This window comes from Nannospalax galili, unplaced genomic scaffold (assembly GCF_000622305.1).
Source record: "Nannospalax galili isolate Female #2095 unplaced genomic scaffold, S.galili_v1.0 scaffold384, whole genome shotgun sequence".
In the NCBI taxonomy this organism is placed as follows: domain Eukaryota; kingdom Metazoa; phylum Chordata; class Mammalia; order Rodentia; family Spalacidae; genus Nannospalax; species Nannospalax galili.
In genome coordinates, this window is record NW_008352648.1 from 2,771,286 (window position 1) to 2,785,653 (window position 14,368).

Below are 14,368 nucleotides of genomic sequence, written 5' to 3' on the forward strand. Positions count from 1 at the left end.
ATCCCAGCACTTGGGAGGCAGAGGCAGGCAGATCTTTGTGAGTTTGAGGCCAGCCTGGCCTACATAGTGAGTTCCAGGACAGCTGGGGCTACAAGGAGACCCTGTCTCAAAAAAGACCCCCCCCCAAAAAAAAACATGTACTGCCATGCCTTACTGAACTAATTTGAGCATGTACACATTTGTATATGTGTATGTACGTGCATGGGTGTATGTGTGCATGTGTCGTGCATGCATGAGTGTATATTTGCAAATGTGCAGATGCACATGTGTATGTGGAATCCCAAGGCTGACATTGAATGTCCTCTTCAGTTGCCCTCCATTTTGTATATTGAGACAGAGTCTCTTGCTTGCTGTTTAGGCTCTTCTGGCTAGGGTATCTCATGTCTCTTCCTAGACACTGGAATTACAGGCAGACTTCCACACCCACTTGGCTCTTTGAAAAATTAATGTGAGTTATGGGGATCTGAACCCCAGCCTTCATGCTTGTGTGGTAAACGCTTTACCTGCTGAGCCATGTCTCCAGCCCTAAACTGATTCTTGAAGACCAAGTAGTTTTCCAAGGAAAAACAGAAGAAAAGGGATTCTATCTGGTCAAATGGAATAGCTAGGAAAATACACAAAAAAATAATACTATTTGTGGCATGTGAAATGAACTTACATACTTTCCCACCCCCTTTTTTTAAAGGCCTTACAATATTTACGTAAACTGTGCAACCATCCAGCATTAGTCTTAACACCTCAACATCCAGAGTTCAGGAGCACTACTGAAAAACTGGCAGTTCAGAACTCTTCACTTCATGATATTCAACATGCTCCAAAACTCTCAGCTTTGAAACAAGTATGTATGTCTTTTAATGGTAAAATGGTAAAAATAAATTTGCTCTTCTTAAAGATTGTTGATGTGTTTACTATTTGCTGTATTTTAAATTTGGTTTGCTAACTTTTTGATATTTTTTTAAACATCATATGCCATTTTAAGTAGTTGTAAATGTGCAGTTCTGTGACATTACATTCACAATATTGTATAGCCCATCACTACTGTCTGTTTCCAAAGTGCTCTATCACCCAGAAATACTGAACCTACAAGCGGTCACTCTCCATGCTCCCCTTTGGAATCTTTAACCTATTCTCCATGATTTGCCTATTTAAAATATGTCTTGTAAGTGGAATCATAACAGTGTATTTTTTTCCCTTTTTGACTTATTTTTTCCTTTCCTTATTAAAATCTTCTATCTTCTCAACCAGGTGTGATGGTGCACATCTTTAGTGCCAACACTCCCAGTGGAGACAGAGGCAGGTGGATTTCTGTGAGATTGATGCCAACCTAGCAAGTTCCAGAGTAGCTGGGGCTAAAAAAAAAAAGTACTTTATAACTTCTCTTTGGGACATCTCTTTGACATTGCTTTGAATTAACATTTATTGAAGGTCTAGTGTGTCTCAAAGAAATAAGGAAAAGGGAGAAAGGCCTGAGCACCTCAAAAGCTACTTCCAAATGCTCCATGGCAGTCCATTATAACCCAAAGTACTAATGGGCTTTGTAGGTCACAAGTAATTTAGCCTTTTCTTGTCATAAAAATACTTGCACAGCCGAATTGACTGTCTATTTTTTTTTTTTTTTGGTCTTTTTGAGACTTTTATTGAATATCTGTGTAATAATTTTTCGCCTCAAGTTGCTATTAGACTGTGGTTTGGGAAATGGCGGCACGTCGGAGAGTGGCACAGAATCTGTTGTGGCCCAGCACCGAATACTGATCTTCTGTCAGCTTAAAAGCATGCTTGACATAGTAGAACATGATCTGCTCAAACCTCACCTGCCCTCTGTCACATATTTGAGGTTAGATGGCAGCATACCTCCTGGTCAGAGGCATTCTATTGTTTCTCGGTAAGTGGTTCCCCAAACACTGTTACAATCGTATATTGTTATCATTTATGTAAAAGTTTGCCTCATGAAATGTTTCCATTGGCTAAATATCTACAAATGTATTATTGTATAATTGATCCAAATAAACAGGCTTTTAATGCAGAATTACAGAAATAGTGTGATGACAAAGTGACCATATCGGGAAAACACTTTAAAGAGTGTGATAGAAATCTTAGGCTGCTTCCTCTCTGACCATTTTTATGGTTGAAGGAAGCTGGCTCATCTGGGAAGCAGAATTGGTGTAATCTACAAACTCTTCTTGAAAATACATCTTAGGAGTTGATCTAAGAATGCAAATTCCTGGGGCTGGAGAGATGGCTCAGTGGTTAAGAACACTGAATGTTCTTGCAGAAGACCCAGGTTCAAATCCCAGCACCCACATGGCAGCTAACAACTCCAGTTCCTGGGGATCCTACAGCTTCTTCTGTCCTCCATGGGCATTGCACAACACGGGTGCACTTGCCTTCATGCAGGCAGTACACACACACACACACACACACACACACACACACACACAAAATATATAAAAATAAATTTTTTTTAAAAAAAAAGAATGCAGATTCCCAGGTTCAATCCTAAACCTTAATCACTCTTCTCACCTCATTCACTGAGACAAGGTATCATTCAAACCCAGCTCTCACAAGGCTAGTCTCACTAGGCAGATTGCTCCAAGGATCCCTTGTCTCCAGCTTCCAAGGCTGGAATTACAGGAAGCCTGCCATACATACCTGGCATTTATGTGGGTTCTGGAAATCTGAAATCTATTCTTCTTGCTTATGCACATGCTTTAACCACTGAGCCATCTTCCCAGTCTCTTGTTACTTGTTTTCTTCTTTAAAAAGAAGAAAATTTTTTTTTAAATTTTTGTGTGTTTTGTCTGCATGCATGTAAATGCATGACTGCATGCAGTACCCTCAGAGGGCAGAAGAGGGTGTTAACGTCCTAGAAATGGAGGTTCAGATACTTGTTAGCTGTCACATGGGTGCTGGGAACCGAATTCAGGTCCCCTACAAGGACAGCCAGTGTTCTTAACCAACGAGCCATCTCTCCAGCCTCAGTTTTTTACTTACTTATTTTTGTATTTTACTTTATGTGTACAAATGTTTCGCCTGAATGTAAGTGCACCCATGTATGTAAGGCAGGGATCCCCTGGAGCTGCAGTTATAGGCAGTTGTTAGCTGCCATGTGGATTTTGGGAACCTAACCTCGGTCCTCTCTGCAAGGGCAGCCAAGGCTTTTTAACTGCTGAGCCATATCTCCAGCTCTCTGTAGCCTTAGCTGGCCTCAGTTTCACAGAGTTATGCCATGTTTCTGCCTCCCAAGTGCTAGAATTAAAGGCATATACCACCAGGATATAGTATTGTCTTGATGACTGCTTTTCTGACTGATTGTGAAATCAAGAATCTTGGTGTAATTTTAATTTGCATTTCTCTGACACTTAGTGATGGTAAACTTTTTTTTTTTTTCATGTATATAAGGACCATTTGTACTGTATCTTTTGAGAACTGTCTGTTCATTTCATTAATCCATTTATTGATGGGTCTTTTTTATTTCTTGGTGAGATGTGTAGCTAGCAAAGATTTTTTTTCCCCTTCTGTAGGCTGTCTTCTTCATGTGATTGTGATCCTTTGTTGTACAGGTTTTCAATTCCATGCAATCTTATTTGCCAGTCTTGGCCTTATTTCCCAAATGATTGTAATTCTTTCTTTTTATAGTAAGTCCTTGATTATGCATATATTTTAAAATATTTTGTCCATTTTTGCTATTTCAGATCTTACATTATAGTCTTTAATCCATTTAGAATTGATTTTTGTACAGGATGACAGCTAAGGATCTAGTTTCATTATTCTATATGTGGATATCCAGTTTTCCCAGAACCATTTGTTGAAAGAGGCTGTCTTTTCTTCATTGTATCTTTTTAGAAATTTTGTTGAAATTTGGGTGACTAAAAAAAAGGTGTTTTATATGGAGCCTCTGTTCTATTCTATTGATACAGGTGTCTCTTGTGCCATGGCTATGTTGTTTTTGTTACTATGGTTCCATAGTAGGACTTAAAATCAGGTGTGGTGATACTGCTCATTCTTGTTACTCAGAATGACATTGACTGTCAAGAGTTTTCTGTGCTTTCAATTGAATTTGGATTTTTTTTTTTCTATTTGTGTTGAAATTTTGATGGGGATTGCATTGAATCTATAGCTTGCTTTGATAATATAGCCATTTTTATAGTATTTGTTCCTCTAATTCATGAGCATAGAAGATCTTTCAGGTGTCTTCTTCAGTTTTCTTTGTTTAGTATTTAAATGTTTTCATTGTAGAAGTCTTTCATTTCCTAGGTTAGGTATATTCTAAGACTTTCTGGGGGTTTTTGGTTGTTTGTTTTTGAGGCTACTACAAATGAAGTTTTCCTAATTTCTTTCTCGGCCTGTTTGTTATTGATTTTGTATGCTGAGTTTTGACTCCTACTACCTTGTTGAAGCTGTTTATCAGATCTTAGAGTTTTCTGGTGGAATCTTTAGTGCGTGTGCACCTGCTTCATGTATGCACATGTGAAGGTAGAAGCTGATGTTGAGATGTCTTCCTCAGTTTCTTCTCTTTTTTTTTTTTTTTTTTTTTTAAGGGTCTCCCTCTGGCCCCAGCTGATCTGGAACTTGCTATGTAGACTAGACTCTGGCCTCAATCTCACAGAGATCCTGCCTCTGCACCCCCTTCAGCCCCCACCCCAAGTACTGATAGTAAATATCTATGCCAACCCTCTTTTACTCCCAGCTTCTACCCTTTTTTTCTGAGACTGGGTCTCTTACTGTTTGTGGTTTGTGAGAATGTTTTCCATAGGCTCCAAGTATTTGGACATTTTGTCCCCAGTTGATGGCACTGTTTTGGGAGGTTTTAGGAGGTGTGGCCATGCTGGAGGAAGCAGGTCACTGGAGGTAGGCTTTGAGAGTTCTAGAAGTTCCCCTGGTCATAGTATTTTATCACAGCTACAGAAAAGTAATACACTGTTTCATTTAGACTAGCTGGCCAGCCCCTGGGATCCACCTAGCTTTTTTCACCCAGCTTTTATGTGGGTGCTGAGAATCTGAATTCAGTGCCTCATGCTTGTACAGCAAGTACTTTACCCACTAAGCCATTTCCCCACCCCATAGCTGCATCATCACCTTCCCAAAAAAAGATACCCTTGACTTCCTCCTTTCCTGTTTATATCCCTTTTATTCCTTCCCTTATTGCTCTAAGACTTCAAGCACCATATTGACAAGAATCAAGAATGTGGACACCCTTTTCTAGAATTTAGAGAAAATACTGTTTTCTCCTGTTTTAGTATAATGTTGACTATAGGCTTGTCACATATAGCCTTTATGTTGAGATATGTTCCTTCTGTTCCTTTTTTCTTTGTGGGTTTTTATCTTGAAGGGATTAAAAAAATATTTTTTTTAATTTTATGTGTATTAGTGCATTACCTGCATGTATGTAAGTGTACCTGTGTGGTACACTGCTTGTAAAGGTTAGAAGAGGGCATCATATCCCCTGGAACTGGAGTTAGGATGGTTGTTAACCACCCTGTGGGTGCTGGGACTGAACCAGGGTCCTCTGCAAGAGCAGCCAATGTTCCACTGAGCCATCTCTCTAGCCCCATGAAGGGATTTTTTTTTTTTTAAATTATGTGTATATGTGTGTGCCTGTGTGTGCAGTGTGAGTCTAGGTGCAGGTGGAGTGCATTGGAAACCCTGGAGCTGGAGTTACAGGTGGTTGTAAGCCACCTAATGTGGGTCTAGAAACCAAACTTGGGTCCTCTGCAAGAGCAGTATACTCGTTTTTTTCTTTTTTTGGTAGCTCCAACTGGCCTGGAACTTGCTATGTAGACCAGGTTGGCCTTGAACTCACAGAGATTTGCCTGCCTCTGCTTCTGAAATTCTGGTATTAGAGCAGTCTTACTGAGCTATTGTTCCAGCCCCTCATAAAGGGGTCTTGAATTTTTTTTCAAGAGCTTTTTCTGCATTTATTAATTATGTGATTTCTATCCTTGGGTCCATTTATGGCGGTGAATTATATGTCAACCTTACTATGATAATGATCCATTCGATGTGTTTTTGGATTCAGTTTGCAAGTATTTTAATGAATTTTTGCATCTATGTTCTTCATGGGGATTGACCTATAATTTTCTCTTTTGTTGGCTTTAACCATTTTGGTATCAGGATAACACTGGCTTCTTTGCTTTTCTATTTCATGAACTAGCTTGATGAATAATGGTTTTAATTTTTTTTTTTATTTTATTCTGAGATGGGGTCTCCCTGTAGCTGGCTCTGAATTTTTCACTATGTAGACCAGGCTGGCCTTGAATCTCATAGAGGACCCTGTCTTAACAACAAAAAAGTCTGGTAGAATTCAGCACTGGTTCAGGCCTCTTTCAGTTGGAATATTTTCCTTGCTGCTTCAGTCTCATTGCTTGTTACATATCTGTTTATGTGGTATAATTTTGGCAGGCCATATGTGTCTAGAAATTCATCCCATTTCTTTTCATTTATCAACATACTGGAATATAGGTTGCTGTGATGGTTTTCTTGGTGGGGAGTGGTCTTTTTGAGAAAGGGTCTCCCTGCAGCCCCAGCCGACCTGGAACTCACTGTGTAGACCAGACTGGCCTGGATCTCACACAGATCCGCCTGCCTCTGACCTAAATGCTGGGATTCCCACTCCCAGCAGAATATGGGTTTTTAAAGTATATCTTAATGATCTGAGTTTTACTGGTATCTCTTTTTTCAGCTCTGATTTTATTAGCTGACTAAGGGTTTATTGATTTTGTTTTCTTTTCCAAGAACCACCTTTTTCACTGATACTATTTTTTAATGTTTTCAATTTCATTTCTCACCTGATCTTTTATTATTCCTTTGCATGTATTTTGGGTTTGGTATATTCTTGATCTGTGTGTGTGTGTGTGTGTGTGTGTGTGTCTGTCTGTCTGTCTGTCTGTCTGTCTGTTGTAGAGACAGCAACTCAGGAGTCAGTTCTCTCCTTCTACCATGTGTGGTCACAGGGATCAAACTTAGGTCATTAGGCTTAATGCCAAATGCCTTTACCTTCTTGCTGGCTCTGAATTTTTTAATGTAGACACTTGTAACTCTAAACATCCCTCAGGAATACTTTCATTGTTTCTGTAGATTTTAGTGTGTTGTGTTTTCATTTGATTCCCGGCATTTTAAAACATTCAGTAGTGTGGTGTTCAGTCTCCCTGTGTTCATATATTTTGTCATTTTTCTCTTGCTTTTGATTTCTAGTTTTATTCTATTGTAATCAGATAGATTACAAAAAATTATTTCAAATTTCCTGTATTTGTTACACCTTGTTTTCTGTCCTACTACATGATCAGATTTAGAAAAAAATTCCATGGTCTTCAGACAAGAATCTGTATTTTTCTGCATTTGGATGGAGTATTCGGTGGATGGTTCATTTTATCTATCATGTTATTTAACTGAGATGTTTCTGTGTTTTAATTTTGTCTGGATAATCAGTCTATTGGTGAGAGTTGGGCATTAAAGTCACTATTATTATGTTGGGGTTAATCTATGTCTTTACATCTAGTAGTACTTGTTTTATGAAATTGGATTCACTGATATTTGTGTATAATGCTTAGAATTCTTACAGCCTCTTCATGGGTTGTTGCCTTACTCAACATGATGTGATGTTCCTTACCTCTTCTAATTTTGGTTTGAAGTCTGTTTTGTCAATGTGTTACTTACTTTTTCCATTGCTGTGACAAAATACTTGAGAAAAACAACTTAAAGAGATAGCAAGGATTTGTTTTGTCTCATAGTTTGAGAGTGCAGTCCATCATGGCAGAAAGGCTTGGCATCAGAAGTACGAGCTGCTGGTCACATTGTTTCTGAAGTGAGGAAGCAGAGAGGTGAATGTTGGTGCTCAGTTTGCTTCTACTTTATATTCAATCCAGGACCTCATCCCATGGAATGGTACCACCCGTATTTAGAGAGAGCCTTACACCTCTTTAACCCAATTTATATAATACTCCTTCACCTGAAATTTGTCTCTTAGGTAATTGTAGATCCTGTCAAGTTGACAAGCAGTAACCATCAGTCAGATATTAAAACAGTGACACCTGTTTTCTTCTGAGTCCATCCTTTTACCATAGGACTGCCTCTGTCTTTGATTATGAGGTGTGTTTCTTGGGGACAAGAAACAAATAGATTCTTGTTTTGGTTTTTGTTTTGTTCATTATTTGTTTTAATTGGTTTGTGTGTATGAGAGCTTTGCCTGCATATATTTACATTCAGTCATGCATGAAGTGCCTACAGAGGCTAGAAGAGGGTGACATCCCTTGAACTGAAGTTACAGGTGATGGTTAGCTACCTGCTGGTGCTGGGAACTAAACCCAGGTCCTTTGCAAGAGCAGCCAGTGTTCTTAACTGCTGAGCCATCTCTCCAACTCCTAATCTGTGATTTTTTTTTTTTATTGGAGAATTGAGACTATTAACATTTGGAGTTATTATTGGAAGGTTTGTATTAATTCCTGTCACTTTCTTGATTTTTGTAATGCTTGGTGTCTTCTTATTCCTCATTCACTCTTTTCTGTAGCCTCACTGGTGTGTTTCTCTTTCTCTTCAGTGCATAGCATCCCTTCAAGTAGCTTCTACAGTGCTGGTTCAGTGAACATTCAGTTTCTATCATGGAAACTTTTTCTTTGTCCCTTAGTTTTGCTGGGGGTGTTATCTGAGTGGGCAATTTTGTCTTTCAGACTTGGAATGCATCATTCCGTTCTGCCAGCTCTTGGGTTTCTGTTGAGGGGTCTGTAATTCTAATGGTTGCCTTTATGTGCGCCTTGATGCTTCTCCCTTGCACTTTTCCATGTTTCTCTTTCTTTTTCTTGTTCTCTGTACTGTTGTAGCTGTCATATAACATTTCTTCCTTCATTTTCTGCAGTGGCACTTGCCCAGGTAGTGGCTCAGAGAACCTCACCTTCTGGTTTCACTTCAGCCTCCTGCTTACCTCCTACAGTCCTGGTGTTGGAGGAGTGGAGGGAGCTCCTCCCCAGAAGGTCCTGCTGCCCTTAGTACAGGGCACTGGGTTCCTGGCTGCCCCAATCTGCTTCTTTGCAGAGCTCTCACCCTGTTGCCTGTGTAAGAGTAGATTATTATATATTATCCTGACTCTTGTTTTTCAGTGGCTCATAGTGAAAGGTCTTCTAATCTGCCATCTTACCCTGAAGTATGGCTGCTACTTGTAATATTAGTAATAATTGTCCTCTTCCCTAGCAGCTACTAGATGTCCTTTTTCAGTATCTCCTGACTGGTAAATAGTAGCAACCCTCAACACTCTGCTACCTTCCCCGAAAGATGTTCCCACTCACCTGTCTCCATACTTTAACACTTCATAGTTGTGTTTTAATGATAGCATATATGTTCTTATGAATTAGTCTGTATCTGACATGAAATGCAACTTGTTTGGCCTTATTTCTGTTTATGAAATTTCTGATAAGCTCTAGAATGAATTCTTCCTGTACAGATGTTATGTATGTATATTAGATATTTTACATGTTGCTATGACAAAATACTTGACAAAAGTAACTTAAGGATTTTTTTTCTTGCTCCCAGTTCTAAGGGTGCAGTTCATTGTTGTGGGAAGTCAGAACAGCAGGAGCTTGAGGCAGCTGAGCACACTCCATCTACAGTCAGGAAGAGAGAGGGATGGATACTGTGCTCCAGCTCAGTTTGCTGTTTCCTTTTTATTTGTTCAGGAACCCTCCCCATGTGATGGTACTAGCCGCATTCAAGAAGGGTATTCCCACCTCAATAACCTAATCTAGAAACTCCCTCACAGGGCTCAAGAGATGGCTCAGCAACCACTGAGCACCCACATGGCAGCTAACAACCTTCCTAACTCCAGTTCCAGGGGATCCAGTGCCTTCTTCTGACTTCCATGGGCATTGCATGACATGGGTGCACTTACATACCTGAAGGCAATACACTTATACATATAAAAATAAATAATTTGAAAGAAAAACAAAATGAAATGCCCTCACAGACAAACCCAGAGATTCATTTCCATGGTGATTCTAAATCCTGTTGACACTGGTTATCTATCACAGTATATTTAAAGTATTGTCATCTTAATGTATAACAAATACCATGGGTTTTTAAAACAGTATTTTCATTTTATTAAATAGTTTCTGTTACAGATCCTTAGTAAGAAATGTACTGATTCTGGTTGGTATTTTTGTTTTGTTTTGTTTGGTCTTTGTGAGACAGGGTCTCCCTGTAGTCTCAGCTGGCCTGGAGCTTGCTGTGTAGACCAGGCTGGCCTTCAACTCACAGAGATCCGTCTGTGTCCTGAGTGCTGGCATTAAAGGCATATGCCACCTAATTCTGTTTCTTGTTATCTTTACTTGTAGGTTTAACAATGACCCATCCATTGACGTTCTTTTACTTACAACTCATGTTGGTGGCCTGGGGCTTAACTTGACAGGCGCAGACACAGTGGTGTTTGTGGAACATGATTGGAATCCCATGCGAGACCTACAAGCTATGGACCGGGCCCATCGCATTGGGCAGGTAAAAGTCATCTCACACAGGTGTCTACCTCTTCACCAAGGAACATACCCCCCTAAAACTAGGAAGACTTAATTCTTGCTCTGTTGTGCGTGACCTTGGACAAGCCCTTCAGCTCTTCTGTTGTATCAATTCCACATGTAAATGAAGTGCTGTTCTGGATTCCTACAAACATTTTGAGCTTCTAGGACCAGACAAAAATCCATATGTACTTAGGGTAACAAAGTACTAACTTGGTAAACCTTAGAGCTTATCAGTTTGCGTTTGGCTGTTTTTCTCATTCAGAAACGTGTGGTCAATGTCTACCGATTGATAACTAGAGGAACACTGGAAGAGAAAATAATGGGTTTGCAGAAATTCAAGATGAACATAGCAAATACTGTTATTAGCCAAGAGAATTCTAGTTTGCAGAGCATGGGGACTGATCAACTTCTTGATCTGTTTACTCTGGATAAGGTAAAGAATTTAATGTGTTTTATCTTTAATCAGTTCACAGCCTTCCTGTGATTAGTAAATGAAAGTATTAAAGGAAATAGTAAAGGCATTCACTTTTTTAAAAAAAACATTTTATTTTTAATTATGTATATATGTGTATGGGTTCATGCACATAGGTGCAATGCTTATGGAGACCAAAGAGGACAATAGGATCCCTTGGAGCTGGAGTTACAGGTAGTTCTGAGCTACTTGATGGTGGGTCTTCTACAAGAGCAGTATAGCTCTTAACCACTGGGCCATCTCTCCAGCCCCAAATACTTCACATTTTTACAAACTGCATTTATTTACTTATTTGTGTGTGTGTGTATATACACATACATAGCACATATGTAGAGGTTAGAGGACAACTTCTTAAAATTGGTACTCTCCTTCTACCATGTGGATCCTTGGGATTGAACTCAGGTTGTCAGGCTTGGTGGCAAATGCCTTTACCCACTGAGCCATCTCATCACCCTGTGTTCAATTTAGTATCTATTCAATAACCTTTTGTACCCAGATAAAACTCATCCAAACAAGGTGTTGGAAGTTTTAGCTTTTTGATTGTCTCCAATATCTTGCCTCAAGGTTTCTTTCCTTAGTCTTTTCCTGCTCAAAGAATCTACCTCTGGAATCAGTGAAACTCTTGGGTGGGAAGTCTCTGCCTCCTATTAATTGGTGACCTTTAGGCAAATTAACTTCTCTGAGCACCTAATTTATTACATGGTGTGGAGATAAAATGAAATAATATATACAGGCACTTAGGATACATAGTGTCAATAGATAATAAGCACTGTTATTGTGGGTGAACTATTAATACTAGATAACAATCCATCAAAAGGTTGCACCAGGGTCTAGAGAAATGGCTTAGTGGTTAAGAACAGTTGCTGCTTTTGCAGAGGATCTGGGTTCAGTTTCCAGTACCCACATGGTGGCTCACAACTGGCTGTAACCAGATCTAGAGTATCTGGTACTCTCTTCTGGCCTCTCCAGGCAGTAACACAGTGCACATCCATACATGCAAGCAAACACATTCACACATGTGCCAGGCATGGTGGTGCACACCTTTAATCCCAGCATTCTGGAGGCAGAGGCAGGCGGATCTCTGAATTTGAGGCCACCTGAGGCTACAGGGAGACCCTAATTCAAAAAGCCCCAAAAAATTAATCTTTCTTTTTTTTTTTTAAGTTGTGTCATAGTGGAGCGTTGTGGCTGAAGAGGCCTATGAAGCTCTGTAGCTGGGGCCCACCTGGGCCAAATACCAAGACCTTTATTTCCTCCCTCCCTGTCTCTCACCGTATATCCTGTCCCTCACTTTTTAACTTACTGTGTGGCCAAGGATGACCTTGAATTTCTGATTCTCCTGCCTCCACTTCCTGAGTGCTGGAATTACAGGTGTAGCCACTGTATCCAGTCTTAGGCAGTCCTGGGACCTGACTCAGGGCTTCAAGCATAGTAGACACTCTGCTGATTGAGCCGCTTCCCTACCTTTCTCCTTTTTTTGCCCTGCTAGGGATTGAGCCCAGGGCCTTGGGCATGCTAGGCAAGCACTCAACCAATTGAGCTATACCCTTCTCTTTCGTAAGAGAAAAAGAATTTCTGAAGTCAATAACCTTTCATTTTGTCTTGCTAATGTTTCTTTAGGATGGCAAAGCAGAAAAAGCTGACAGCTCTACTTCTGGAAAAGCAAGCATGAAATCGATTCTTGAAAATCTGAGTGATCTTTGGGATCAAGAGCAGTATGATTCCGAGTACAACCTGGAAAACTTTATGCATTCTCTCAAGTAACTGTCAGATACTATAATGCAATTGCTGCTAGTTCAGTTACATTTCTGCTGATATTCAGCAAATTTCTAAGTTTATGGGTGAACTTTTAACTGAATGTGTAAATACATCTGAAGAATTTTCAGCATAATGCTGGCTCTTGTTTCACTGGGGGGAACAAGTTATTCTCAAATATTTGCACTGTATTAAATTTAAATATAAATGTGAAAAGGTTTAATTTTGACTTGCTGAATAGCTGCGGAGCAGAGGAACCAGCCAGGTTTACATATGCTACCAGGAGGTGCTCCTTCCGGGACAAGCCTCCGGGCCTCACACGTGACACCCACGAGTGCTCTGGTGTTCGTGTTCATTTTTTCTTTAAAATATTACTTTTTATAATTGATTAAAAACAGGGCTTCTTTTGTATAAAAGCCTTAATGAGCCATAATTTTAAGAGTTTCAGAATAATGACTATAATATTAGTCAGTCTTAGAACATGAAAATATTAAGCAATGAATTGAACCAGGCTCTTGGTGAAAACCTTTATATATTTAATGCAGATGCATAGCGTTTTTCAAATCTTAAACATCATTTTCTCAACTTTTAAAGTGTAACTATTCTAAATACAGGTACTGGTATATTTAAGGCTACAATAACATCCTATTAGAGGGTGGTTTTTTGTTTTTTAATTTATCTAATGGCTAGGGTATAGCCATATTCAAAGAACATATGTACTCAATAGGTTTCAATCATATATATAATATATATTTTGTAACTATGAACATATACAGTTTTCCAAACATAGATTTTACACTGCTTAAAATTCCAAAAACCTATGGTGAAAAGACTGTTTATTGTAGTAATGCATGACTGAAACATAAAAGGGAGAAATTGCTTTTTATACACAAGCATACAGAGATACACATATCTATATGCACAATGTATCCATCCTGCACCCAAAAACATGTCTGGTTTTTGGCACTAAAGTCAGGTAGTTAGGCCAGACAGCAATAATACTTGAGCACGGAGCTGATTAACTTCTGTTAAAAACAACTGAGCTCAATGGTGAAGATGGATAGATGTATATAGATATGCATGTATATGTATGTATATAATTTTATAGATTTCCCAAATAAATTAATACATGCCTGTGTGTACACACCCTGTATGAAATATAATTGTATATATGTGTACAGGTAATAAACATCCCCAAGGTTTGTGTCTGGCCATATACTTCCTATCAATTTAAAAACCATCAGACCTCAGCTGTACAATAAGTGTTTTGTCTAAAATCATTAAAAGTTATACTGTTCTACAGCACTTAGACACGAACATTTGTCACATTTCAATAGCCTCGACAACCATACTGTAAACCTAGCATTCCAGAAGAGAATAAATATTGAAATTGTACATTTCAGTTGTATATGCAATTGTGTATTACTTGTAGTAAAACCTACGTCAGTTCAGATATAGATTTCTAAAAGCCAAACACTTTTTATTCCTTGTTTAAGATTTAAGTTCAAATTTAGAAGACTAAAAGGAAACTTGGGACTTTTGAAACTAGACTATCCAGTCAGTGTACTCGAGTCTTTTTCATTAATTATTTGCTGCTTGCAGAAGCCATTTTTACATAGCTCATGGCAGTTGATGCCTACTAAGA

General features: G+C 39.1%; 1 protein-coding gene across 2 annotated transcripts in view; it reads left to right on the forward strand.

Annotated features, from left to right (window-relative positions):
• The window catches only part of Btaf1 (B-TFIID TATA-box binding protein associated factor 1), a 112,776-nt gene extending 98,658 nt beyond the window's left edge, over positions 1 to 14,118 (forward strand). For both annotated transcript variants that reach the window (XM_008849604.2, XM_029554328.1), the window contains 5 exons: positions 686 to 838; positions 1,671 to 1,882; positions 10,317 to 10,476; positions 10,759 to 10,929; positions 12,589 to 14,118. In XM_008849604.2, the coding sequence (XP_008847826.1) occupies positions 686 to 838; positions 1,671 to 1,882; positions 10,317 to 10,476; positions 10,759 to 10,929; positions 12,589 to 12,732 (840 nt within the window). In that variant the 3' untranslated portion in view covers positions 12,733 to 14,118. The remainder of the gene's footprint in view (positions 1 to 685; positions 839 to 1,670; positions 1,883 to 10,316; positions 10,477 to 10,758; positions 10,930 to 12,588) is intronic.
• Positions 14,119 to 14,368: the final 250 nt, after the last annotated feature.